The sequence below is a fragment of the Bos grunniens genome, chromosome 1, assembly GCF_055505025.1.
Source record: "Bos grunniens cultivar Pamir isolate PY7600 chromosome 1, Bosgru_T2T1.0, whole genome shotgun sequence".
In the NCBI taxonomy this organism is placed as follows: domain Eukaryota; kingdom Metazoa; phylum Chordata; class Mammalia; order Artiodactyla; family Bovidae; genus Bos; species Bos grunniens.
Genome location: NC_141165.1, coordinates 40,565,169 through 40,590,665, shown reverse-complemented (window position 1 = coordinate 40,590,665; position 25,497 = coordinate 40,565,169). Strand labels below are relative to the sequence as shown.

Below are 25,497 nucleotides of genomic sequence, written 5' to 3'. Positions count from 1 at the left end.
TACTACAAAGTCATCATCAGGTGGGACAAAAGGAATTTTAAGACATTATTATTCTCAGCATAAAAGAATTGCCAACAAAATCAAACCTGACATTCTAGACAGCCCAGATTTAAAGGGCACAGACCGAAGAATGTCCCCAAAACTCAGTAGGGAACTCTGTCTAAAAGCATCCTTGTTCACACTGAGGACTGAGTAGCAAGAATTAGAAATGGCATAAAGTCCAACATCCAAAAGCACTCCTCCTTCTGCTGTTCTGTACCTGCTGTCGACTCTTGGCACTTGTCAAAAGACCACCGAACTTCCACTGCACGGCCTCTTTGTTTTATCTGCTGTTCTACCTCATAAATCCTTGCCCGAACCTGAAAGATAATCACTTCTAATTAACTTTTGCTTAGAAAGCCGCGGCAGCTGTCTAAATCATGCCAGGTTTTTCCACGCAAGCAGAGCGCCCCACAGTGAACCACAGTCTCGACTGCACTGTAGGAAAGGCAGGCGGCTGCCCGAGAAGCGCGTTTCAAAATTCACAAGTGCTGACTCCATGCCAGTGTTCAGTGCTAAATGCTCACAAAAATAAACGCTTACCCAAAAAATCTTTACAAGTGAAACATTTTCAGGATATCATAGAGAAAGGTCAAAGTTCTAAAATATCATCTTTGAGCCACTCTTCTATGTCTGAAAGCAACTAATCATGTTTTATTAAGAAAACTGCTTGGTTTAAAAGGAAAAAAAAACAGAGCTTTTATTTTAAATATTTGTCCCAGTCCTGTGGTTCAAGTTTCTTCAGTCTTTGAACCAAATAACCCAGCCCTAATGAAAATATATAACAGTTACTAAATACCCAGACTCCTAGCTCTATAGTATATGACTCTACTAACACACAGACTCTGATATATTAATACTAAACCTGAGTGTCATGATCTTATATCAGAACTACCACCATAATTACCGTCTAGGGGGCAGGAGGCTCTGCAAGAACCACCCAGCAAAATGTTCAGAAGAAAAGGAACAATATGATAAACTTCTGCTGTTCACAGAGACTATGGACTTCCCTCTTCACCCAGAGAGACGGAGACAGAGACAGGAGGGCCCCTAAGAATCCAAGGCTGCTGCAACCAGGCTTGACCCACTGTGCCGTGATGCTGCTCAAGACTGAAAACACCCCTCCGAGCACCGTAACAGCAAGTCTACCTGCTGGTTGAAAGCCGTGTTTCCTCCCGGCATGGGGAGGCTGGAGGGGGCCACCTGCAGCAGATCCAGGGGCGAGCCCGGGTTCGCGCTCTTATTGTCGTTTGTGGAGTAATTCCACACCAAGGCACTTGGGCAACAGAGAGTAACAGTCTGGAAATAAAGTGGTAAAATTCAGATGCTTAGAGGAAGGAAAAAAGTATTACAAGAGCTAAAAAAAAAAAAAACATCATAGTTAAATTACAGTTTTCAACGAGTGAGCTTAAAACATGAACGTCTTTTCTTACCCCCAGTCTCAACTTTTCAAATGGTGAGACAAAAAAATTATGACAGAATTATTCATTTGAATAGGTAAAAATACACTTATTGAGAAATTAAGGAATGTTATAATTTATAAGCTAAATTCTAGCATAAGAACCTAGGAAATTTAATAAAAATGCAATAAATTTTAAAATTATCTCCTGAAACAATGTTTTTCATGCAATTAAAATATGTAATTCCTAAGCCTGTAAAATCTAAAAAGATTTTTATTTTTTTTACCTCTCAAATAATGGTATGATATGTAGCCTCATAAATCCTGGGCAGGCAGCAACCCTGCACAGGGCCCGGGCAACACACTTTTTCTATAAAAGCCAGTTAGCAAATATTTTTTAAGGCTTTCAGGTCACCTAAAGTCCCTGTTACCTACTCTTCCTTTTTGTTTAAAGAATATAACACCTGTTCTTAGCCTATAGGGTGGACCTGGCCTTCAGGTTATAGCTTGCCTACCTCAACCTTGGACCCCTGTAGACATTTTTTTACTCTGTCAGCTTGCACAATGCAGTTTCTCTGACCAACTTACCTATACATCACAACCACCCCAAGCAGTAGGAAGCAGTATTTCCCAACTGTTCCAAAAAGGAATGGAAGCCACGGAGGAGATGAGCGACCAGCCCAAGGTGATTTCAGGCCTGGAATCACTACACTCACTAACCCTAACTATGGATTAGGTTCTCATTAAATTAAGTACTATAGTTCTATAATACTATAATTAAGTATTAGAGTTCTCATTAAATTAAGCACACACTCTGTGCTGAACACTGTCCTGGAAGCGACAGTGTAAGAACTGTCCCCAGCCCCCATCCACACATGGGGAAACAGAGGCACAACGTGAAAGCTACAACCTGGCAGAGCAGAGGCTACAATCAGGGCAGTAATGATTCTAGAAGGCGTCTTCCCCACTACATTCTTATGCCACTCAACTATACCAGCTCAGAGAACGAGTGCAGTCTTTCTCCTCTAAAATGCAAAGTATTAAAAAACTAGACTCTGAGGCCCAGGAGACATCTGCATGGAAACCAGATGGCATATATCAAACTCAGGCCCTGAATCCCACCAGCAGGAGCATTGGTCTTCATTGGTCCACACCCCATTGCCTTCCTCTTCTCATCTCCTGTCCATGGGGAAGTAGTTCCCTGTGTTCTTAATTCCAAAGCCTCCAGTATCCAGGGCACCGATCCATCCAATAGTCCTCCGCTCCTTGTCTCAGACTCCCCTCTACCAGTGTACCCTTAGCTTAGGAATGCATTCAGGCTTGCCTATCAAAAAGCAAAACTTTTTTCTAAAAAATCTCCACTCACTTAGCACCAAACTCTCTTCCCTTCACAGGAATGATTCTCAAATCTCCAATGTTCCTCACTCACACCTCAACATGACTCCTCACTATCATTCACTGACGATCTCAACCACCATGTGAGTCTCAGTCATCTCCTTATCAGACCTCCCCAGTCACCTGGGCACTGTGCACTCATCTCGAAACCTCCTACAGTGCCCACAGAGGCAGTCCCGCATGGTGGTTAAGAGTGTGAACTCTGGGTCCCAACTGGGTGCAATTTTCAGGTTCGCCTCTTACTTGCTGTGTGACCTGTGCCACCATCTCATCATTCCTGTTACAGGAATGATATTGGCTCCTTTCTCATAGGATGATTCTGAGAACTAAATGATGCAATATACCTACATCTCAGAAGAGTGCCTATAGAACATGATAAATGCTACTGCTATCATTACAACTGAATTATGACTATAATAGTCTCATCATCTTTGTTTCTAACAATACTCTCCCACCTCACTCTTTTCTCTCCAGCCTGCCCAAACTTCCCTGGTCACCTCTGGGATCCTCCCCCCTGCTATCTCTTACCTACTTGTTCCCTCTGGGCCACAGATCATCCCTCACTACTAACTCTCTAGGACATCACTCCCTCTCCAGGTCTTGACCAGCCAAGCAGCCTTAAGTGGCCCAAATCCATACCCCTGGTCTGTGGTCTGCCCCGTCTTCAGAATCAGACATGCAACCATCTCTTGAACATATCAACTGGAGATAAGACAGTCCAAAACTGAACTTACACAGACTCATCCAAACTGATTCTTTCCTTGTCTCTCTCTCCCCTACCCTCCCCACTCCCAAAGACCTTCCCTCTACTGTGGCCAAAGCAATCTAACAAACCACACACTGACCATAAAACTCCCTGATAAAACTTCCCAATGACATCCTAATTACAAGGCACACGGGGGGTCTTCTATCCCTGACCCCCAACACATTTCACACTTTATGTTCCAAGAAAGCCAACCTGCCCACAAGATGACTTACCAACCCTCCGGGCCTTTCTCCACACTGCCCCCTCTGCCAAGAACAGTCTACACCTTGTTTGTTTGTTTTAAACCAATGTAAGTGCTAGACCAGACCACTTTCTTCAGAAAACCTCCCTGAATTCTAGGTTGAACTGAAAGTTCCACTTCTCAAATCAGCCCCGAGCATCCCTCCACCAACCTTCCCTCATCTCAGCACATGGACTCTCAAAGCCCTTTACTAAGAGCATGACACATTAGGAGCCCAAGAAATGTGACCTGAACACTGATCTTTGAGCTCCCAGGTCTAGGACAGGGCTGTATCTCACTCTTGGTAGCACTGGGCCAGGGGCTGACATTCTCCTGGACCACACAAGCAATGATGCTGGGCAGCTAAAGAGAGTCTGAGAAAACTATTAGGATCTTAAACAGAGAGAGATGGCAACCATCTCAAGCTGCCGACTGAGGAAGCTACATAATGCTGCATGGAGAAGCTGTCTTCCCCAAAGAACAGTAACACAGCTTACTTATTCCATGGGTTCCCTGAACAATTTTTTAATCATAAAACAACCCCAATAAAGAACTAGACAGAAGCAATGAATCCTCTCGCATTGTGATCCAACACAGGGATACAAGAACAGGAAACTTCCATCTATCAGTTATTTAGACCAGGATAAAACTAGAGTTGTGACATGAGAGTTGAAGCATCACCCCCAAGTCCGCTGTTTGCTGCACAGAATGTGGACATAAAGCAGGAAGGGCCAAGGACTTACCTGCAACATACAACTAAGTCCATAAACCAGGGGGCCGTGCTGTGCACAGGAAAGAAAGTCGGAGAAGGCCAGCTGCACAGGGCTCATGCCGGGGCCAGGGGGGCCAGGGCTGGGGGCCCCGATGCTCGAGCTGTTTGGGCCTATTATCACATGGGGCGAGTGGGCGGCAAGGAGGCTGGGGCTGTCGCTCAGCAGCAACGCCAGACGCCGGGCACAGAAATAGGCGAGACGACGGGACAGGTAGGCCGACTGGACAAACTCATCTGAATACTGAGGAACACAAGGACACCAGCCTTCAGTCACGTCTCAGGCTACTCGGTGAGATGACCATTATAATACAGGCTTCTCAACATTACAAACAAAAACAAAAGCTTTCAGAAGTACTAATACAGACCAATGCTGTCCAAGAGAAATATAATGCAAGCCACACATGTAATTTTTAATTTTCCAGTATCCATTGGGTGGCAAAAATATAACACACACACAGATAAAATTAAAAGAAAGATGTATTTTATTTGGCCCACTATACCTAAATCTAAAATGCTATCATTTCAACATGTTATCAACACAAAAGTTATCATTTCAACATGTTATCAACAAAGTTATCTCACAACATTAGTGAGATATTATACACCCCTTTCTCCATACCAGGTCTGAAGCCTGGTGGGCACTTCAAACAAAGAGCACGTCACACTGTGAACTTGTCACATTTCAAGGGTTCACGAGTCATGTTGGCTAGCAGCTACTAGAGCGGGCAGCACAGGTCCAGACGACTTGGGGAAGACGCAGATCACTAGTATGGTGTGGGCTCTGGAAGGGACTGGCTACCTTTCACTGGACACTCTTTCATATTGCCTGAATTGTCAAATATATGAGTTACTTTTCCAGGAATTTTTCTTTAAATAAATTTCATCCAGACAGCCTAAATTTTAACACACCTCAAGACAATCATGAAAATAGGATGTTCCCACCCCCGGGGGCTCAAAGAATATTAAAAGAATGTAGAAGAGCCTCTATATCCCTAAACAGAGATAATGGGTTTTGTTTTCACAGAGATCTATGTGAAGGAGACAGTATTTAGAGAGCTGTTTGCTCAGCTCAGGGACAAGGGAAATTCACGTGAGTGAGAATACTTGAGAGGGACACATGGCTAGTACAAGTGACCTTTACAACTTACACGAAAGCCTCTTATCACTTCGAGTGTTGTAGCATTAAGATCTTTCCTCCTTCCATTTCAAAAAAGCCACCTCTACTTACCTCTTCATTCTTACCAGACTCATTCCTTGCCCATAAAATCAATTGGCTCATGATTACATGTACTATACCTGCAGCATTAGTGGTAATAAGAGTTTAAGAAGATCATCATCCATTGGTCTGATCTTTTCTAACACATCCAATATCCATGTCAAATATTCATGCTTTTCCAGCATTCCTTCCTTAAATGAACAAAGAAAAATTACACTGATAATGTTAAAGCAAAACCAACTAAAATTAAAAAAAAAAAAAAACCACTCTTATCTTTATATGTAAGTATAATTTTACTATTGTTTTCCTTGTTGCAAAACAGTCTCATTGATGAAAGGTGAAATTCTAAAGAAAGAAAATAACTGGTGTTATTTTGCACAGTTGGCTTTGGAGGTTTTTTTGGTTGTTTCTGCATACCTGCCTCATTCTAAATTCATAAAAATTAATTTCTACAAGAAAGAAAATTTGGAAGCATTCAGATTCCCAGGGCATGTCAAGTGCCTGGCTAGATTTCAGTGTACTAAGAACTCATAGTACACTGGCGTGCTGCAGTCCACGGGGTCCAAGAGAGTCGGACACGACTAAGCGACTGAACTGAACTGATGAACTCATGCTCAAGGAGGAGACTTGGCCAATGTTGATCACTACAAAGAACAAAAGCACCTATCATACCATCATCTCCAAAAGAGGCTGAAAACCTCATCAGAGCCCAGGCCCTCTAGTAGCCTCTTTTGCTATCCTAAAAGGAATTTCAGATACCATAACCCACCTACAAAATATAACTTTAAAAATCAATATAATGGCCTGTAAAAAATGAAAGGAATTTATAATAAAATAACATATAAACTTCTGACATAACTACACTAAAAACAACATGCCCACAAATTTCCAAAATGTTCCACAGGGTTGGTATAGCCCCCCTTAAGATAAGCACTGTTAACGTTTTCATCTATTGCCTTCGTGTATATATATACATACACACACATATACACACACACACAAATATATACTTCTTTATGACATTCTAGGTACACATATATTTAATGTCATAGTACAGCTTTATATTATGATTCACATCATAAAAGAGTCAAGACAGAAACAAATGACCTAAATGGGAAAGAAATCGAAAAAAGGGAAATGTGTGTGTGTGTGTAAAGCTGATTCACTTGCTGTACTGTAGAAACAAAACACTGTAAAGAATTATACTCCAATAAAATGTAAAACAGACAAACAAATATAGAAACAAAAAGTTATGTTTAAAGTCACGGAAACTTTTATGGTCATTCTGGTAACAATCTTAGTAGTTAAAATGAAGCCCTACTTTGTTCCTAGAAACTCTGATATATCTATGGACCATATAACCAGCGGTCTACTACCATGATTATTGACAATTCATTTAAAAATATACTGCTAAATTACTGTTTATATATTTAAAACATTACAGTGACACCACATTCATGATATCAAAGTATTCACTCATTGCTAATTTCTTTTCTTTTTTTGTCTGCACCAAGGGATCTTAGTTCCCCAACCAGGGATCAAACTCGTGTCCTGGCAGTGAAAGCAGGGAGTCCTATCCACCGGACCACCAGAGAATTCCCCTTATTGCTGATTTCTAATTTTTTAAATGTTTCAGCTAACAGTTAAGCTACAGGAAAAAGTGCAATTTAAAATTATCAGACCAATAAAGTAAACTTCATGTTAAAGAAATAAATAAGATGGAACTTTGCATTAAGGATTAAGAGATGGTGAATGCAAGGTTCAAAAAAAGAGAGTCTTCATTAGCCTGACTTCCAAGGATGACACAGTGTTCATCCTCAAGATGCTTTTCTTATGCACCTGTACCCTCATTCCTGCACATGAATGTCTGCACACACATACAGTCAGTTTCACATTTCAGATTACAATGAATTAAAATATAATGAATTTTAAATGTTAACATTAAACTCAGATTCATCCATTTAGAACCTAACTGCGTCCTATAAAGGAGATACTGATTTCCATGTTCCTAAAAATAATCATTCAAAAATACTAAGCATGCTTAGAGACACTTTTTCAAAGATGCAGGCTAAATCCTCAACTCAATAAAAGCTCAGAGCAGGCAGGGAAGGAGTCCTCTGCTAAATGACACTAGGATTTGTAAGCATTTTTGTTTTTACTGATTTAAAACTAACAAAGCTACCTCCTAAAGGACCAGGCTGTTTCCTACTTTGAGCTCTTAGAAAAAGTTGCTTACCACGTGGAAATTATAATTAATGTTCTAAGGGTAGAAATTTAGAAACCACACATCTTTCTACCCACCTACCCCATCACAATACCAGGTCATGGAAGTCTATGCTGATAATACAGCTTCAGATGAATACACTTGTCCTTCCTATTCACCAAGAGTAAAGACTGAGGCAAAAAACAGCACAAGTGCCATCTTCTGGTCAGTATGATGCACATCAGTGTCTCAGGATGGAAGTTTTAATCAGTCCTCAATGTCTTACCCATCCTCTCAACCATATTTTAATCTGCAGCCAAACAAAATTAAGATGACCTTTCCACAGAATAACTAAGCTCTAAAGAAAATCTACTATAAGATAGGAAGCATCAGCATAAAAAATTCTTTGAATAAATGTCTCCAATTTCTGCAAAGTTAAATGGCTTGGGAGGATTACATTTAATAGTGCCATTATAAGCTAATTAATGGCATTAAAAAAGCTGACATCACTGAATGTTGGCGATCAATACATATAATAGGAAGCTGTCATCTCGGGGCAAAGGTGTTACCTTTAATACAAATTCAGAGTTATGTTGGATGTCTTTCTTTGAATGCAATAGTTCATATGATGATATAATGTAACACCCCCCAAACAATAAAGTGTAAGGAACGTGCCCTCAGTCTTGAGTTTCGTAGGAAGCTTACCTGGAACATGTGGAATGCCAACTTTTCGTTGTACTCCCACTGCCTCATGGCCTGCTCCACGTCAGGTGGCACAGGGACAGGGCCATCGCCCGCGCTGGAAGCCAGGTGGTAGAAGTCGGAAATCTTGGCCAACTGCTCTCGAAGATACCTGGTAGATATTTGCGTCCACTCTGCATTTTTTTTAAAAAAAAGAAGCCATTTCCAGATACAATGAATGTAAGAATCTACTTTTCCTCCCTCTTTCTGGTTAAGAGTGTACTTATAAAACAAAAATCTATTACACAAAAATGGCTTTGGCAAACATATACAAGCACTGTTCAGAAAAGTACGCCCATGCCAAAGCCCTTAAGTAATGTGCACCAGTGTGACATGGCCGCCCCATCGGTCAGCAAGGACGTCAGCCAGCTCTCTCCTTCTGCCTCTGTGACCCCAAACCTAGGAGAAGAGGTGTCCACAACGAAATTAAAAATATCAGAGGCACAAACGGGAAATAGAACAGTGGAGGTGATTCAAGAATCATAATTCAGGACATGGACAACAGACTTGTGGCTGCCAAGGCGGGGAGGGGGTGGGTGGAGAACGGATGTATTAGGAGTTTGGGATTAGCAGATGCAAATTACTAAATATACAGAATGGATACAAGGTCCTACTATATAGCACAGGGAACTATATTCAACATCCTGTGATAAACCATAATGGAAAAGAGTGAGTGAGTGAGTGAGTGTGTGTGTGTGTGTGTGTGTGTGTATGGGGGTGGGGGTGGGGGTGGGGGTGGGTAGCTTTCCCAGTAGCTCAGACAGTAAAGAATCCACCTGCAATGCATCAGACCTGGGTTCGATTCCTGGGTCGGGAAGATCCCAAGGAAAAGGGAATGGCAGCCCACTCCAGTATTCTTGCCTGAAGAATTCATGGACATGGGGTCCATGGGGTCGCAGAGTCAGACACAACTGAGTGACTAACACTTCATATATAAATAACTGATACATAATTAATGTTGTACACAGAAATTAACAACATTATAAATCAACTATACTTCAATAAAACTTTTTTAAAACAAATATTTTTAAAAATCACAGTTCTACTCAAAAAATTCAAAATTCCCCAAATGCGGTTCTCTTGGGGTACATTTTTCAGGCTGCAGGGCATGGTTCAAACATGCCTAATTAAGGGGTGTTCTGTGTCTGCCCATCTGTAGGGGACTGGCCATCCCCGCAGGCCAGCCCCAGGCAGCACTCCCACCTGCACTGCCCAACCTCCACCCCTGCCAGGGACACCAGAGCGGCCACCCTGGACAACCACCTGGGCCTTCGATCACGCTGCTCTCCCCAACAAACACAAGATGCCTCCGGACTCAGCCAGAAAGAGCAGTGAGTGACAAGAGGTAGGAGACCGGGAAGGAAACAGAAAATGTAGCTTAAAAAAAAAAAAAAATCACTAAAATTACTCAAAAGTATCTGCCACAGGGGCACAAATTAAATCAATGTGTTGCCTTTGGCAACCATGAGGGATATGGTGCCAACTTTAGCCCATTCTGGGGATAAAAATGTAATAATTGCATGCTCACAGCCAAATTTCCCCAAGGATTAGTGAAACAGCATTTCGGAAGAAATCGTCCTCCTGAAACATCACCGCACAATGCTGTTTTCTCATTATTTCAGCAATAGGTTCTCCAACCTTCTCAATTTTAAAGGAACCTATTCTAACAAAAGTAAGAGTAGAAATAAACATCTGTTAGAAATTGAGTGGTTTGTTTTTATTTTTTAAGCACTACTAAAATTACTTGACAACAGTAACCCAGAGATAACTATTGTTAGGTTTTGGTTGAAACTACGTATTCTAATTGTGGCTTATTTAAAATTGAAATTCAAATGCACATGTTAAGTAAGCACTGCTTCAGTAATCAGCCAATGCCAAAAGATGAACAGACACTAGGTCAACATTCTGTTCCTAGTATAATCGTTTGTCAGAAAGCACCATCAATAACAGATATTATCGTTAAAATTATGCCATCGTCATTAAAAACCAAACAATAAATTATTAGTGTCATCATTTTCTGGTGCCCCTGTTATGGACTAATCATCTCATGACTCTCACTTGTTCAACAAAGCAAAATGCCAACCATCAGATGAGACAAGTTTAGCTTAGCTATAATAAGCAAAAACAAAAATAACAAGGACCCAAATCCTAGCTTTTGTGTGCCAAGCCTTGCTATTAACTCACTCTCAGTATGGTACTATTCTCAATACTCAGAATAGTTTAGCCTCAAGAGCTAAAAATAACACACATATTCACACATCCCCTACTTTGTCTCGGGTATATTTTTCTTTCAAGATTGTTTTCATTAAAATATGGAAGAAACACACACTATAGAAAATTTTTAATGCGAATATGCCTAGAAAAAAATCTCAATCATTTAATAGCTTTATATCTTTTCAGGTTTTTACCTTGTATCATTGACTGTTTAAACATATACACATCTTTTTTAAAAATTGCTGAAGATATTACTCCACAACTTGAATACCTTTAAAAATTCAAACAGAATTCAAATACAGACCTCTTGGTGATATATTTTAACTGCACCGTATTTAACTGATGTTAAGCTATCACATCAATGAGACAGGTTTGGATATCTGGGCCCTAAGACAGTCTAGTGTGAACTAGTATAAAAATTAGGATGCACACAAAATTTTCATTAAAAATTAAAAACAAAAAATAAAACACAGCCACAAGTACTGTACTCTTTAAAATTATTCGGATTCACTAACCCCTCTCAAGCTGAGTTAGGACTGGTCATTAAAAAGGAGAAATGGCGGCAGCAGTGGCAAGAAACAGTGACTCTCAGGCCTGCGCACACATGCCATCACCCAGGGCAGGGGCGGCTTTTACCAAATGCCAGTATCTTCAGCCCAATCCCATCAGATTCTGGTTTAACTGGTCTGCAGTGGGGACTCAGTTCTAAGTGATAACAAAAAAACAGGAGTGGCTAGAGATCTTAAGGAAGATGGTTGGGGGAGAGAGGTGGGGAGGTTTCAAAGGTAGAAAGGATGCAGAAAGTGATGAAGAAGCTGCTTTGAAAGTGCACCAGTTCTAAAACTCTGGGGCTATGGCCACATCTCTAGTTCACTGATATCAAGTAGAACTCAAGGCCACCAAGTCAGATTATTAGAAAGTTTATGAACATGAATGTTACTGAGAGTGGGGTCAGGGGTCAGTATATAAAGAATGACTGACTCATCCTTCTGATGCTGCTCTCCATAGCATCCTGTAGCCACTGTTTTTTGTTGATGCCTCAACGGCACCCCACTCCAGTACTCTTGCCTGGAAAATCCCATGGATGGAGGAGCCTGGTACGCTGTAGTCCATGGGGTCGCTAAGAGTCGGACACGACTGAGCGACTTCCCTTTCACTTTTACGCATTGGAGAAGGAAATGGCAACCCACTCCAGTGTTCTTGCCTGGAGAATCCCAGGGACAGGGGAGCCTGGTGGGCTTCCGTCTATGGGGTTGCACAGAGTCAGACATGACTGAAGCGACTTAGCAGCAGCAGCAACCCCCAAACAGGAGGAGTCTCAGAGGCCATGCAGTTCACCCTACAGTAGCCTACCGTCTAACCAATCCAGGAGCTGTAGGCACAACTCAAGGTCACACAGGTAAACCAGAAGAACACAGTAGGTGTGAGATGCTCCACTCCAGTACATGAAAATATGCAAACTGATAAATACAATACATAATAGGGGAGAACAGAGACATGTCAAGTTACACTAAAAATGACCCCCTAGGGCCTGGAATACTTCCAGTATTACTAAGAGAACTGGGAGCTCAGCAGAGGACAAGCATTCACCCTGGGGGCAAACACAAGAGCACCCCAAATGCAACAACGCTCATGGAGAAGGTGTCTTGGCAGTGTGACACTGCAGAGAAGCAACAGAGGGCCACACTAAGGGTTACCAGAATGACCTTTGGCAGAGGTCGGCCCTGGGCCCACATCCTAGCTCCACCCCTGAGCAAGGCACCTGGCCTCCACTCAATCTCAACTCCATCTCTACAACAGAGCTCAATAATACATCCAGGTCAGTAACTATCCAGATGAGTAACTTTACACAATGCATGCATCATAGAAGTTGATCAGTAAGTGGCCATCATCATCATCATCAGTACTCATTATTATTGGGATGAAAACTTTTTAGAAAGGAAACTAAAGGTTAGGCCTTAACTGTTGCTGTCAGGCTCTGTTTCTACCTCAGCTGGGCTGTAATGCCTAACCTAACACTCTGGGTAAGTGTTTATGGAATCAATGTCAATTTCATGGTTCCAAAACCTTCAATGGATCCTTAATGAATTAAGGTCAAACTCCTTAGCTGGGAATTAAAATCATTTCAAATACTATCCAATATGATCTGCTCTGCAGGCTCCAGGTGTTTCTCTCATGTCCATGATGCTCTGTTGACAGGATCCACCCCAGTCCTGTTTTCGTATGTGGGCCCAGTTCAAATGTCACATCTCTCACACAGCCTTCTCAAGACGCTGGACACCACACCACACCACACCACACCACACCACACCACACCACACCACACCACCACCCAGCAGGGATCACTCTCTAACTGATGCTTTAGAATTCCCTCCATCCTTCATCCCCATGCCTTACATACTCAAGACCTAAGTACTGACTTCAATCAATACATTATAAGGTCCTCTCAAAATTAAGCTACTAAATCATGTTCCTTCCCAATCATTCTGTCTCCCAAATCTTCATAAAAACATCTCCATTTTCTAGTTTAAACCTATCACGGCAGATCTAGAAGGTTTCAAACACCACTGTAGGGAATACGCCAAGTTCCTTCTCTAACACACTTGGTCTTCATGCATCTATTAGTCAGCATGCTACAAAAGGCCCATGCAAATACAGAACTTTTCATTCTTTTTAATGAGCTTTCATCAAGTATTGTATAAATATAAAACTTATACACATACACCCTAATATATACATATAGGTATATATGTGTATATATATATTATAAATATATATATAAATATATTATAAATATATATATTTTTTATACACACACATATATATATATATAATATGTGTCCTTTAATTTTGTGAAAGCTTATTTTCTTTACTACATTCTTTCCTTTTATCAGAATGAGTGGGAACCCACTACGTAAAACAGATGCAACAAAGATTGCTTTGAAAAACTCCAGCCAAGTCCAGAGATGAAGGTGCACATCTTTAAAGTGACCCACTGGGATTAAGACTTAAAGTCAAAGATGACAGGCTCCTCAATGGAAAAACCTATATCTTCAAACTTTCTCCCTGAAGCTATCCCACTACAATAAAATAAAAGGTTCTTGCTGGCCCAAGGGAGGAACAGACTGCTTCTCAAAACTGCAGGATGTAGAGGATTTAACTAGCCCAACTTAGGCGCAAACCTGCCTGGTACAGACTGATGGCAGAGTGGAGAGGAGGTTGAGATGGGGAGGAAAGAAGTTCAATATATACAAGATGGTGCACATTCCACTTGAAAGAAAGATAGCTAAGTCATGTCCGACTCCTATGACCCCATGGACTGTAGACTGCCAGGCTCCTCTGTCTATGGGATTCTCCCAAGAACACTGGAATGGGTTGCCATTTTCTTCTCCAGGGCATCTTCCTGACCCAGGAACTGAATCCAGGCCTTCCACATTGCAGGCAGATTCTTTACCAACTGAGCTACGTGGGAAGCCCTATACATACACTCATGAACTCCCAATAAAAGACTGAAAGATTTTTTTCATTTTCTGTTGTTAAAATGCTTTCTTGATCAAAAGATACCATCAACAAAGTGAAAAAACAACTCATAAATGGGAAGAAAACATCTGCAAATCATTTATCTGATAAAGGACTTGGATCGAGAGTATATAATGAATTATTACAACTCAATAATAAAGCAATTAATAATCCATTTTTTTGAATGGGTAAAGGAGCTAAATAGACATTTCTCCAAAGAATATAGACAAATGATCGATCAGCTCATGAAAATATGCTCAACATCATTAGCCACCAGAGAAATGCAAATCAAAACCACAATAAGGCACCATTAGGACACTTACAGAGGCTACCCAGATGGTGCAATTGTAAAGAATCTGTCTGCCAGGGCAGGAGATGCAAGAGACGTGGGATGTGGGTTTGATCCCTGGGTCAGAAAGATCCCCTGGAGTAGGAAACGGCAACCCACTCCAGTATTCCAGCCTGGTGGGGTAGTAAGAGTCCGACACAACTCAGTGACTAAACAACAACAGGATAGTACAAGATCAACAATACCAACTTTTTGGTGAGGATGTGTTCAAACTAGGCTCCTTGTACATTGCTGGTGGGAATGTAAAATGATGTAGCTACTGTGGAAAATGGTTCGGCAACTTCTCAAAGGGTTAGGATACAGTTATCATGTAACCCAAAGCCCACAAGTAGTCATAAACCCAGGAGAAATGAAAACACATGTCCACACAAAGATCTGTACACATTGGTAGCAGCACGGCTCATATGAGCCAGTAAGTGAAAGCAACACAAATGTCCATTAACTGTAAGTGAATTTTGTTGCTGTTCAGTCACTAAGCTGTGTCCAACTTTGTAATTCCATGGACTACAGCATGCCAGGCCTCCCTGGACTTCAATATCTCCAGGAGTTTGCTCAAACTCATGTCCATGGAGTCAGTGATGCCATCCAACCATCTCATCCTGTTACTCCCTTCTCCTTTTGCGCTCAATCTTTCCCAACATCAGGGTCTGTTCTAATGAGTCACCTCTTCTCATTAAGTGGCCAAAGTACTGGAGACTCAGCTTCAATCCTTCCAATGAATATTCAGGGTTGATTTCCTTTAGGATTGACTGGTTTGACTTCCTTGCTGTCCAAGGACTCTCAAGAGCCTCCTCCAGCACCACAAAAGGAAAGCATCAATTTTTCAGCCCTCAGCCTTCTTTATGGTCCAACTCTCACATTTGCAAAGTATCTGCTATGTATAGAATGGAATACTACTTAGCTATACAATGTCATGAACTACTGAAACACACTGCAACATGCATGAACACTGAAAACATAATACTGTATAACTGACAGAAACCTGTTTCAAAGAAACACATAAGTTATGATTCCAGTTAGATAAAATGTCCAGAATACGCAAATCTATAGGGCTGAGGGGGATGGAGGGGAAATGCGGAGTGACTGCTGATGGTTACAAGATTCCTTTCAGGGTGATAAAAGAATTCAAAAAGCTAATGATGGTTTCATAACTCTGTAAACACATGAAAAACTTCTCAATTATCACTTAAAATGAACTGCAAAATAGTAAAAATTATATCTCAATAAAGCTATAATTCTTAATGTTTTCTTGAAATACTTTACTAGAAATAAAAATCCAGCGTTTCATGAAGTACTGAAAAAAAAGACAACTATTCCACACTGATAAAAAGTAATCTACTATGGGACTCCCCCGGTGGTGCAGTGGATAAAAACTCACCTGCCAACGCATGGGACACAGGTTCAGTCCCCGGTCTGGGAAGATTCCACATGTTGCGGAGCAGCTAAAGCACATGCACCACAACTACCGAGCCTATCTGTACAAACACTGATGTCTGCAGGCCAAGAGCCTGTGCTCTGCAACGAGAGTAGCCCCCACTCACAACTAGAGAAAGTCCACACAAAGCAATAAAGACCCAGCGCAAGCAAAAACAGATAAAAAAAAAAAACTTTTAAAAGTAGCCCACTATGATCTGATATGGCTTTAAAAGGGCAGGGGAGGGGATTGGGAAGGAGAATAAGGAGAGAAGTAACAGTAGTCAAGAGTGAAGGTGGTCTGGAATTCCCATCTACTGTTGAATTTTCCAGTTTGTTGTAATCCACAAGTCAAAGGCTTTAGTGCAGTCAATGAAGCAAAAGTGGGTGTTTTTCTGGAATTCTCTTGATCCAAGTGATTTGGCAATTTGATCTCTGGTTCCTCTGCCTTTTTTAAATCCAGCTTGAACATCTGGAAGTTCACAGTTCAAGTATTGCTGAAGCCTGGATTGGAGAATTTTGAGCATTACTTTACTAGCGTGTGAGATGAGAGCAATTGGGCGGTAGTTTACACATTCTTTGGCATTGCCTTTCTTTGGGATTGGAATGAAAACTGACCTTTTCCAGTCCCGTGGCCACTGCTGAGTCTTCCAAATTTGTTGACATCTTGAGTGCAGCACATTCACAGTATCTTTTAGAATTTGAAAGAGCTCAGCTGGAATTCTATCACCTCCACTAGCTTTGATCGTAGTGATGCTTCCTAAGGCCCCCCTGACTTCACACTCCAAGATGTCTGGCTCTAGGTGAGTGATCACACCATCGTGGTTATCTGGGTCATGAAGATCTTTTTTGTACAGTTCTTCTGTGTATCCTTGCCACCTCTTCTTAATATCTTCTGCTTCTGTCAGGTCCATACAGTTTCTGTCCTTTACTGTGCCCATCTTTGCATGAAATGCTCCCTTGGTATCTCTGATTTTCTTGATGAGACCTCTGGTCTTTCCCATTCTGTTATCTCCTCTATTGCTTTACTCTGTTCACTGTGGAAGGGTTTCTTATCTCTCCTCGCTCTTCTCTGGAACTCTGCTTTCAGATGGGTATATCTTTCCTTTTCTCCTTTGCTTTCGGCTTATCCTCTTTTCTCAGCTATTTGTAAGGCCTCCTCATACAACCATTTTGCCTTTTCATATATCTTTTTCTTGGGGATGGTTTTGATCACTGCCTCCTGTACAATGTTACGAACCTCCATCCGTGGTTCTTCAGGCACTCTGTCTATCAGATCTAATACCTTGAATCTATTTGTCACTTCCACTGTATTATCACATGGGATTTGACTTAGGTCATACCAGAATGGCCTAGTAGTTTGCCCTGCTGTCTTCTATTTAAGTCTGGATTTTGCAAGGAGTTCATGGTCTGAGCCACAGTCAGCTCCTGGTCTTGTTTTCACTGAGATTCACCTTACCTGAATCCTGAGAAACCTATATGCAGGTCAAGAGGCAAAAATTAGAATCAGACATGGAACAACGGACGGGTTCCAAATTAGGAGAGGAATAAGTCAAGGCTGTATGTTGTCACCCTGCTTATTTAACTTTTATGCAGAGTTCAGTTCAGTTGCTCAGTCGTGTCCAACTCTTTGTGACCCCACAGACTACAGCACGCCAGGCCTCCTTGTCCATCACCAACTCCCGGAGTTCACTCAAACTCATGTCCATTGAGTCAGTGATGCCATCCAACCATCTCATGCTCTGCTGCCCCCTTCTCCCATCCTCAATTTTTCCCAGCATCAGGGTCTTTTCAAATGAATCAGCTCTTCACATCAGGTGGCCAAAGTATTGGAGTTTCAGCTTCAGCATCAGTCCTTCCAATGAATATTCAGGACTGATTTCCTTTCGGATGGACTGGTTGGATCTCCTTGCTGTCCAAGGGACTCTCAAGAGTCTTCTCCAACATCACAGTTCAAAAGCATCAATTCTTTGGTGCTCAGCTTTCTTCACAGTCCAACTCTCACAACCATACATGACCACTGGAAAAACCATAGCCTTGACTAGATGGACCTTTGTTGGCCAAGTAATGTCTCTGCTTTTCAATATGCTGTCTACGTTGGTCATAACTTTTCAAGGAGCAAGCGTCTTTTAATTTCATGGCTGCAATCACCATCTGCAGTGATTCTGGAGTCCCCCCAAAGTAAAGTCTGTCACGGTTTCCACTGTTTCTCCATCTATTTGCCATGAAGTGATGGGACCACATGCCATGATCTTCGTTTTCTGAATGTTGAGCTTTAAGCCAACTCTTTCACTCTCCTCTTTCACTTTCATCAAGAGGCTCTTTAGTTCTTCACTTTCTGCCATAAGGGTGTTATCATCTGCACATCTGAGGTTATTGATATTTCTCCCAGCAATCTTGATTCCAGCTTGTGCTTCATCCAGCCCAGCATTTCTCGTGATGTACTCTGCATAGAAGTTAAATAAGCAGGATGACAAAATACAGCCTTGACATACTCCTTACCCTATTTGGAACCAGTCTGTTGTTCCATGTCCAGTTCTAACTGTTGCTTCTTGACCTGCACACAGGTTTCTCAAAAAGCAGGTCAGGTGGTCTGGTAGTCCCATCTCTTGAAGAATTTTCCACAGTTTATTGCGATCCACACAGTCAAAGGCTTTGGCATAGTCAATAAAGCAGAAATAGATGTTTTTCTGGAATTCTCTTGCTTTTTCCATGATCCAGTGGATGTTGGCAATTTGATCTCTGGTTCCTCTGCCTTTTCTAAACCCAGCTTGAACATCTGGAAGTTCATGTACTGCTAAAGCCTCGCTTGGAGAATTTTGAGCATTACTTTACTAGCGTGTCAGATGAGTGCAATTGTGCGGTGGTTTGAGCCTTCTTTGGCATTGTCTTTCTTTGGGACTGGAACAAAAGCTGACCTTTTCCAGTCCTGTGGTCACTGCTGAGTTTTCCAAATTTGCTGGCATATTGAGTGCAGCACTTTCACAGCATTATCAGAGTTATATATCATCAGCATTATGCAGAGTACATCATGTGAAATGCCGGGCTTGGTGAATCACAAGCTGGAATCAAGATTGCCGGGAGAAATGTCAATAACCTCAGATATGCAGATGACACCACCCTTATGGCAGAAAGCAAAGAGGAACTAAAGAGCCTCTTGATGAAAAGTACAAAAGGAGAGTGAAAAAGTTGGCTTAAAACTCAACATTCAAAAAATGAGGATCATAGCATCTAGTCCCATCATTTCATGACAAATAGATGTGGAAACAATGGAAACAGTGACAGCCTTTATTCTCTTGGGCTGAGAAATCACTGCAGATGGTGACTGCAGTCATAAAATTAGAATGCTTGCTCCTTGGAAAAAAAGCTATAACAAACCTAGACAGCGTATTAAAAAGCAGAGACATTTTGCCAACAAAAGTCCATCTAGGTAAAGCTATGGCTTTTCCAGTAGTCATGTATGGATGTGAGAGTTGGGCCATAAAGAAGGCTGAGCACCAAAGAATTGATGTTTTTGTACTGTGGTATTGGAGAAGATTCTTCAGAGTCCCTTGGACAGCAAGGAGATCAAACCAGTCAATCTGAAAGGAAATCAATCCCGAATATTCATTGGAGGGACTAATGCTGACGCTCCATTACTTAGGCCACCTGATGCAAAGAGGTGACTCATTTGAAAAGACCCTGATGCTGGGAAAGATTGAAGGCAGGAGGGGAAGGGGACGGACAGAGGACGAGATGGTTGGATGGCACCACTGACTCAATGGACATGAGTTTGCACAATCTCTGGGAGATAGTGAAGGACAGGGAAGCCTGGAGTGCTGCAGTCCATGGGGTCACCAAGAGCCATACACGACTGAGCAGCGGAACAACAGAAGAGTGAAGGGGCAAAACTGGGTGATGGTTGGTAGGGACTTTATCACATCCTCCTATATTTTTCTATGTTCAAAATGCCCACAACAAAAGGCTTTAAAAAGTTAATCAGTTGAATTCTATAAAATGATTCACAGAAAACCCCAAATCCCCCATTCAGCCACTGCTTACTTGGGGAAGGAAAGGGGAAATCAGCGTGCTGATCAGCAGCCTGGATAAAGAATAGCCTCAGTGAAAACTGCTGCCTCAGGCTGACGTGTGAGCAAAGGAGAGTCAGCCCACAGGCTGGAATGCTGGTTCTGCTGAATGGTCAGTTAGTGAACTCGGGCTCTCTGGCTGAGAAGCAGGAAAAGCGGGGTGGGCGTGGGGGTTAGTAGATGACATGCTGTGGTGCAGTAAATCACCGAAACTTTTTTTTAGTCACCAAGTTTTTTTTCTTGGTTTTTGTATTCTTGTTGTTAGTCGAACTGTGAGGCTTGTGGGACCTCAGTTCCTCAACCAGGGATGGAACCTGGGGCCCTGGCAGTGACAGCCCCAAGTCTTAACCACTGGACCACCAGGGAAGTCCCTGAAACTTTTCTTTATGCTTCAAAAACTTTTCCTTTCACTCATAACTACCTGTAGAATACTGGTGCTGAGTGGCAAACGTCAAATATCTGTTTTTGTCTGGATGAGTAACTTTACCGTTTTATTTACTGGCAATGACGCTAAGTACTGTTACTTGGTGATTAAGGTAACAACTCAAAATAAAATAAAAATCATGGGGGATTTCACAGGTGGTCCAGTGGTTCAGACTCTGTGCTTCCACTGCAGGCGGACTGTGTTCCATCCCTAATCAGGGAACTTAGATCCCACATGCCACACGGTGTGGCAAAAAAAAAAAAAAAAAAACCATGGGCATGTGGCCGCAAACGTTAAATGTCTACTAAGGGCCAGACGCTCTCCTGGGGCCTGGAACTATAAAGCTGAGAGGAAAGCAGTCCCTACCTGAGGCGATTCATTCTTGAGGTAGAAACACAAGGACACAGACACTGACAGCAACGAGTTAAGAGGTCCGACATGCCGTGGAGCAAAGGCAAGGAAGCACAGGGATGTTTTAGCCTAGGCTTGAGGGAAGGTGGGGCTTCCCAGGTGGCGCTCAACAGTGTTAGCTACTCAGTCGTGTCCGACTCTCTGCAACTCTGTGGACTGTAGCCCGCCAGGCTCCTCTGTCCATGGAATTTTCCAGGCAAGAATACTGGAGTGGTTGCCATTCCCTTCTCCAGGGGATCTTCCCAACCCAGGGATCAAACCTGGGTCTCCTGCATTGCATTCTTTACCTGAAGAATCTGCCTGCCAATTCAGGAGATGCAAGAGGTGTCGAGTTCGATCCCTGGATCAGGACGATCCCCTAGAGTAGGAAATGGCACCCTACTCTAGTATTCTTGCCTGGAAAGTTCCATGGGCACAGGATCAGTCAATCCTAAAGGAAATCAATCCTGAATATTCATTGGAAGGATTGATGTTGGAGCTGAAGCTCTAATACTTTGGCCACCTGATACAAAGAGCCAACCAACTGGAAAAGACCCTGATGCGGGAAAAGATTGAGGACAGAGGATGAGATGATTAGATAACATCAACTCAACGGACATCACAAGTCTGAGCAAACTCCAGGAGATAGTGAACGACAGGGAAGACTGACATGCTACAGTCCATGGGGTCACAAAGAGTCGGACACGACTTAGCAACTGAACTTCTGAGGAAAGTTACGAAGGAGTTCCACGGGCAGAAACAGCAGTGTGTAATTTCGCAGGTCCTGCAGAGGGAGCCTGGCAGAGGATGCAAGGCAGAGAGAGAAAGGATCACCTCTGAGGTGAAGCAGGTGGCCCATGCCAGAGGTACTCAAATGCTAATGCACAAAAGGATCACCAGAGGGCGCTGGTTGGTTAAACATACAGATTTAGCCTTGACAGAGATTTCTACCCTTTAAGGTTCGACTGGGGTCCAGAAACCTGCATTTATAACCTGCTTGTCCCCAGGCAGGGACAAGCTATACAGTCTTATCTTTTGCCACAAATGACCGAAAGACACTGAAGAATTTTAAGCAAAGGAATGAGGAAATTAGATACGTAAATTAAGATTCTCAGAAGTTGTAGGGGAGACAAATAAAAAAGAGACTGTGGAGTGCAGTGGACAGGTGACTGAGGAGGGAACAAGAAAAAGAGGAGGACAGGACTGTAATCACCTGATAACGGAGAAGAAACCTGGGTCTCCTGCACAGTGGTAAGGACTCTGCCTGCCGAGGCAGGAGACCCAAGTTTGATCCCTGGGTCATGTTTATCCCCTGGAGAAGGAAGTGGCAACCCACTCCAGAATTCTTGCCTGGGAAATCCCATAGACAGAGGAGCCTTGTGGGCTACAGTCCATGGGGTCGCAAAGGGTCAGACATGATTGAGCACAGATGAGCCCAAGCGTAGAGAAGAAAAGAGGCAGGTAGCTTCAAGATTTGCCAGTGGGATAGCTGAGCAGATCATGGTGCCAAAGAAAGAGATGTGGAACAGAGGGCAAGAGGGGAGGAGGGTGAGGGAGCTAAATTCAATGTTTGTTTTCATTATCTTGTTCTTTTTTTTTTATTATTAATTTCTTTATTATTAAAAAAAAAATTAATGCGGGGGCAGCTGTCGCCACCACTGCCGCCTCCGCCTCGCTCATCCCGCCGGGTCCAGTACCGGCCCCCGCCGCCACCACCACCACCTCCTCCTCCGCCGCCGCCGCCGCCGCCACCGCCCCGGCCCCTCCCCCTGGCTCGCGAACCCACCGCCCCGCTCGGTCCTCGCGCCCCGAGCCTAGCCTGCACGCCGGCAGCCGGCCCTGAACCGAGGCCAATCGTAGCCCGCAGCCGCGGCGCGTGCAGGCCCCGCCTCCCGACCACAGGCCAATCCTAGCGGAGCAACCCCAGGGCCCGCACGCCAGCCCCGCCTCCCAGACTTCGCGCGGAGCCATTATCTTGTTCTAATTAAACTTTGAGATAATCAGAGTCACAAGCAGTTGTTAAGAAATAACAGAGAGAGATCCCATGTCTTTTACCTGTGTGTGTGTGTGTGTGTGTGTGTGTGTGTGTGTGTGTATTCATGCTCAGACATGTCCAGCTCTTTGTGACCCCCTGGACTGTAACCCACCAGGCTCCTCTGTCCATGGAATTCTCTAGGCAAGAATACTGGAGTGGGTAGCCATTTCCTACTCCAGGGCATCTTACCAACCCAGGAACTGAACCCATATCTCTTGACTCACCTGCATTGGCAGGCGGGTTCTTTACCACTGTGCCACCTGGGAAGTCCTGACTTTTCCCAAATGTTAATATCCGGCAAAACTAAAGGACAAGATCAAAACCAGGATATCAACATGGACACAATCCACCAATATTATTCAGTTGCCCGGTTCTAAGTTCAGTTTTGAATACCTGAATTTGCGATGTCAAAGATATTCATGGGAAAACATGTCCAGGGCAAGTGGGTAACAGGTCAGAAGGGTCAGGGTGAAGACATGGATGAGGGACCTTTATGCGGGTTCAATGCTTTAAACAATGAGATTATGCAACAGAAGAACCCAGCAGGCACAGGTTTAAAAAGGTTTACCCTGAAGAGTTAAAACATGGGTAGTGCAGTCACTCAGCCCTATCCTGAGCCTTCAGCGTAGATTAACTCAGCTGGTGGTAAAAAACACAGATTCAGGAGTCAGGTGGCCTGATTTGTCCAGGCTCCAATCACTTGGCAGGTTCGGAGCCTTGGGCAAGTCACTCACCCATGCCTCAGTCACGTGTCTACAAAATAGGGCTGTTAAGTGGACTTCGCCTGTACAGTTATTTTGAGAATAGAGTGGGATAGAAGATGCTTACAACTGTGACATGTTGTTCGAAAGGAAGCAAACTTACATAACTGACAGGACCAGGCAGCCAGGAGCCCCAAGATGAGAAGGAGATAAACTTGGCTGGAAGCAGGAACTCTCTGGCCAAGACAGGAAGACAGGTAAGGATTGGCTGCTGCGGGTGGGTCTGTACAGGTGTCCGATGGGGTGGAAGCAAGCAGGTGGCTGAGAAACTGAGGGAGTCTGCCCCTCTCTGAAGTTCAAGAGAAGGGTGTGGGCAGGGGAGGGAGCCTGAAGAGAGGTGAAGGCCCGACGAGCCGCTGTGAGGAGGGAGGGACAACACCCCCCGAAAGACAAGGGCCCTGACACGGCAACGTAGAAATAACTGCACCACTGTGAGACTGACAGTTAATGCTGGAGGATTTCAGCGTAAAAAAGAGACCAAGTGGCCAACCAAGGAAACGGGTGGCAAAGTCTCGGGCAGGGAAAGGAGAAAGAAGGGCTGGTGGGGAGAGAGCAAGGAGTCCCAAGGCCGCAGAGAAACTGCCTGTCCGTCTGCCTTCGAGGTGCCAGGTGATGGCGGTGGATACCCGGAGACAGCACTTGACACTTGTTCAGTTTTCCCTTCTCGCCATCAGGTCTCCCATTGCTGTTCCCAGGCCAATGCAGACAAGTGCTAACTGCTACTCTTACGGATTTTTTTTTCCAGTTGTCCTTGTTCTCTCTCAATCCTGTCAATGCAACAAAGCCAAGACTCCTGGCAACTACAGAATCCAATTTTAGCCCCTGGAACAAGAATCTCTTATCCGGCCCATCAACCTCATCACCAGCTTCTCACCTCAGCACAGCCTGGAGGATTCCTCCTGACAGAGGGGCGCATAAGAAATTCCTGCCCCTGATCGGGGGGTGGGGTGCCCAAGGTGGTTGTTTGAGTTAATGTTACAGTTATCAGTGCAGAATGAAATGGCAACCCACTCCAGTGTTCTTGCCTGGAGAATCCCAGGGGCAGGGGAGCCTGGTGGGCTGCCATCTATGGGGTCGCACAGAGTCGGACACGACTAAAGCTACAGCAGCAGCAGCAGTAGTTATCAGAGGGTAAGTCCCTCAAATTTTTCCTGACTTCTGAATATACCTGAGTGAGTGATGGCCTTGGCCTCACTGAGATAGATATTCCACTCACGGAATAAAAGGGAAGTTCCTTCTCCAAATATTAAACTGTGTGTTTAATTAACCCCTCAGGACAAGCTCCCACCACGTTCCCTGTCAAGAGACTGGGCTGAGGATTTCATGGCCCCAGGAGAGGAGAGCTATGGCAAGAAGAGATTCGAGGAGGAGACAGAGGAACATACCTCTGTGCAATCCTGAGTAAAAGGGGGCCCCTCCTGAGGACATGTGCGGGGGAGGAACAGAGGAGCAGGGCTGGCAGAAGGTCCCCTGCGGCCCCACTGGACGCACCAAAGCTGCTGCAGTTAGTCGATCAGACACACAGTCACCCTCACTCTTCAGGAGGCAGCAGAAAACCCCCATCATTCGCAGCG

The 25,497-nt window shown here is 43.5% G+C and overlaps 1 protein-coding gene across 21 annotated transcripts in view; it reads right to left on the bottom strand.

Moving 5' to 3' along the window:
• Nucleotides 1–25,497, bottom strand: part of MED12L (mediator complex subunit 12L) — a 364,655-nt gene that overhangs the window by 279,351 nt on the left and 59,807 nt on the right. For 18 of the 21 annotated variants that reach the window (XR_015160227.1, XR_015160244.1, XM_086390493.1 and 15 more), the window contains 5 exons: nt 8,716–8,885; nt 5,888–5,998; nt 4,563–4,832; nt 1,189–1,338; nt 260–359 (listed from right to left, as the gene is read on the bottom strand). Coding sequence is in view for 19 of the 21 variants with exons in the window: in XM_086390493.1 (XP_086246619.1) it covers nt 260–359; nt 1,189–1,338; nt 4,563–4,832; nt 5,888–5,998; nt 8,716–8,885 (801 nt within the window). In the remaining 2 variants the exon portion in view is untranslated. The remainder of the gene's footprint in view (nt 1–259; nt 360–1,188; nt 1,339–4,562; nt 4,833–5,887; nt 5,999–8,715; nt 8,886–25,497) is intronic. The other 3 variants (XM_086390579.1, XM_086390562.1, XM_086390569.1) reach the window with 1 other exon arrangement.